General features: G+C 45.9%; 1 protein-coding gene across 2 annotated transcripts in view; it reads left to right on the forward strand.

Annotated features, from left to right (window-relative positions):
- LOC109955659 (Indian hedgehog signaling molecule) overlaps positions 1-3,471 on the forward strand; it is a 12,079-nt gene extending 8,608 nt beyond the window's left edge. For both annotated transcript variants that reach the window (XM_020592051.1, XM_020592050.1), the window contains exon 3: positions 2,703-3,471. In XM_020592051.1, coding sequence (XP_020447707.1) covers positions 2,703-3,400 — 698 coding nt within the window. In that variant the 3' untranslated portion in view covers positions 3,401-3,471. The remainder of the gene's footprint in view (positions 1-2,702) is intronic.
- The last annotated feature ends 14 nt before the right edge of the window (positions 3,472-3,485 follow it).

Raw genomic sequence — 3,485 nt, forward strand, 5'->3', positions numbered from 1 at the left:
TTGCGAGGGCCCAGTCCTTGACTTGATCAGAAGGGCAACCAATCAAGTTGGTATTTTATTTTTTATGTTTTTGATTTCTCCTTTTTTTCTCCAATTTTCCTAAAAACAAGACAAAAAAAGTTATGGATGATAAAGCAGTCAGTTGAGGAGGATGCGCTCTTCACCAACACATCCCTCAAATCCTTCTTAATTAAGGGGTGGTGTGGCGAGAAACGGGCGCGGGGGGGGGGGGGGAACGCAGCACCGGACCGGGACTGAGAGAGGGGGAGACAGGAGGAAACACGGGGTTAATAATGAGCACAGACTCTGCTGCTGCGCCACCAAACGTGTCTGTGCTCAAAGCAGGAAGAGATGTAGGAAGGTGATGCTTAGTTTCTCACCCGCGTCAGAGAAAAGCCACTTCTCATTGATGGCTTAATAAGGAAGAGTGTCTGATGGCTGCGTCCACATCCCGGCCTTGTGTTGCTGCTTCCCATCTGTGTGTGTCAGTGCCATGTACCCGGCTCTGGTGTGAACACTGCTGAGCTCCTAAACTGCCACACATGCACAGATGTAAGTGAAATGTGAGCCACATGTGCACAAGAATAACAACCTGGTCATGTGTGTGATGGTTAAATGGCCCAGTTTCCTCCCAAACTGCTGGGTTATGTTCCTTCCAGTTTGGCCTGATCAGAAGCTTCTCCATAAATGTCAACCACATGTGAAACGTCCTGGTCTCTCCACTGACCTCGTCACTGTCTTCGCCCTCCTCCATGTTTATTGTTATCGGTCTGTGAGGGGCCAACGCTGAATGATGATGACAGGCCATATGAGCAGAGGAGGAGATGTTAAAACAACCACATGGATTCTGATCTGACCATTCTGACAGCACTGCACAGCCAGAAGTCATATAGGAATCGGGTCTAGGAGCACATATGCAGGTGGCCCAGATCTGATCTGAGGACATCTGGTCTGGTCTGTTCACACTGCTGCGGACACATCAGGTCTGAGTCACTGCAGCTGTGATGTGAATGCAGAGTCAGGATTAATCCCTCAGACTCTAATTTGAACCAAAAGACAATTTAGTAGCTGTGACAAAATGTCATTGTTATCACATGTTGTGTTTACAACCAGCCACGTGTAGAAACCCGAGGTTAGCGGTGGAAACGTGCACCCGCGGACAAGTAGACAAAAGCACCAGACCAGTAAAGTGTGATTGTTAAAGTCCAGCATCTTGACATTACACGGCAAAAAAAAAAAGATACTAGCTCAGTATTTGGATTCATCGCATCAGAATCATGATTTTTTTTAAATGAAAATTATGACAAAAGTCAAACATTTAATTGTTAAAACAGGATAAAACTAAATCCTAACAATGAGACAGTTTTAATTTAAGTAATAATGACTTTTTAAAAATAAGTATCAAAATATACCTCTAGGCTATGAAATCTACATAAACATAGAAAACTATTTAAATTATATATTTAAAAGTGTATTTAATGAAATGCAGACAAGGTACCTAGATTTTATGATAAAATTTTAGGTATATCATTATTTATTTATTTATTCCTTTTAAAACCAATTCTTTGTGTGTTTGACGGTGAGCAGACCTGGAGTGTGTGGCGCTCTGTCAGATCATTAACCTGCGTCCTGATTTTCCTCCTTCCTCCTTCACCTGACTTATCTTATCACCTGGCCTTGGCTTTCCTGCCTTCCCCAAATATTTATCCCCAGATGGACTTGGGACGGTTCTCGAGTGTCGCTTCCAAGTGCCCCGGCTCATTGTCACCAACACAATCCTTGACATGTTTGCACACAACAGGAGCTTTTATCCAGCAGCTCAGTTGTTCTTATTTATGTCCAGTGTTTGACAGAAAAGTCAATATTTAGCTTAAGGGAGTTGAAAAGGTTTGGGTATGGAAGCCCAGGCCTGCCAGTATGGCAGACTACACATACTGAAAACATAAAGTAAGAATGACTTTCTTGTTGTTTGGTCAAATTTGAAGGGTTTTACCCTCTAAAATTAGTTATATATCCTGCCAATTTAATGCTCATGTTAATGGGTTTTCTGAATGATTTAATGGGAATTTAAAGGGTAAAAACTGAAACTACTGTAGACTGAAAGCCCCTAAATCTTAGCTGAAAAATTAAGATCTTTTTAATGTATCATTTAAGCAATGTATTCGTTGTATTTTATCACTTTTAAAGGAGTATTTTGCTGCTTTCAGTGACATTTTAATAATTATAAAATTGGCTTTATATCTGGACTGCATATATCCTCTGTGCTTCCTGCACAGAAATGCCTGGACTGAATAAGTTTGACCCTGAAAGTATTGGCCCACTATTTATATGTCTGACTAGTTACTGGGGGTCAAATGGGATGGCTTTGGAGCTCAGCTGGTATTTATTGGCATATATCGCAAATATTCAAATGCTACAATTGAAAACTGATCAGCTACCCAACAACAAATATCTGAATAGTGGAATATTCAGGTCCAGCCCTACTAGTTACCTACAGTAACAATAAAAAGAAAAAGTGATAGATTTCGGTCTAAACTTTGAGATAAACAGTCAAACATTTGACAGAGTAAGTTAAAAATATACCAAGACCAAATTACAACTTGGAACTAAACTTCATGAATACATTAATAATGTCCTGGTGGCTCAGTGGGAGTAAAGACACTGAACTTGTATCACCCTCCCTGTCGGCTTCTCTCTCTCAGACCACTCGGTGGCAGCCAAGTCTGGAGGGTGCTTCCCCGGCGAGGCGGTGGTCACGGTGGAGAGTGGTGCTCAGATGTCCATCAGCGACCTACGACCCGGAGACAGAGTCCTGGCCTCAGCAGGCAGTGACGGCAGCGGTGAGCTGGTGTTCAGCGAAGTCCTGACCTTCCTGGACCGCGACCCTGTGACCTGGAAACTTTTCTACACCCTGCAGACAGAATCCGGGGCACAGCTCTCCCTCACCGCCGCCCATCTGCTGTTTGTGTCTGAGGGGAACTGCTCAGAGGGGGTGGCGCCAGCCTTTGGCACCCTCAGGACAGTGTATGCCAGCGACGCCCGGCCGGGACAGTGTGTGCTGGTGTCGCAGGGAGAAGTGGGACAGAGGCTCGGCGAGGGGCATCTCTCTCGTCTCAATCAGGTCACCGTGAGGGAGAGCAGGGGGGTGTATGCACCGCTGACCCAGCATGGGACGGTGGTGGTGGACGGGGTGGTGGCCTCCTGCTATGCTGTGGTGAACCAGCACTCCCTGGCTCACTGGGCCTTCTCCCCGCTGAGGTTGATCCACAGCTGGACTGGCACCACTGGGTGCCATGGCAATGGGATCCACTGGTACTCGCAGCTTTTACACTGGGTGGGGAGGCTGGTGCTGGACTCAGGACGCCTCCATCCGCTGGGCGTGGCTCCGGACGACAGTTGAGGAACCTGGACCCCTCAGACTGTGACCGGGATAGAGCCAAATACAAAGCTGATGAGAGTGGCGATGTTTGGTTCCTGCTGCGGCC

The sequence above is a fragment of the Monopterus albus genome, unplaced genomic scaffold (genome assembly GCF_001952655.1).
Source record: "Monopterus albus unplaced genomic scaffold, M_albus_1.0 scaffold16.1, whole genome shotgun sequence".
NCBI lineage: Eukaryota > Metazoa > Chordata > Actinopteri > Synbranchiformes > Synbranchidae > Monopterus > Monopterus albus.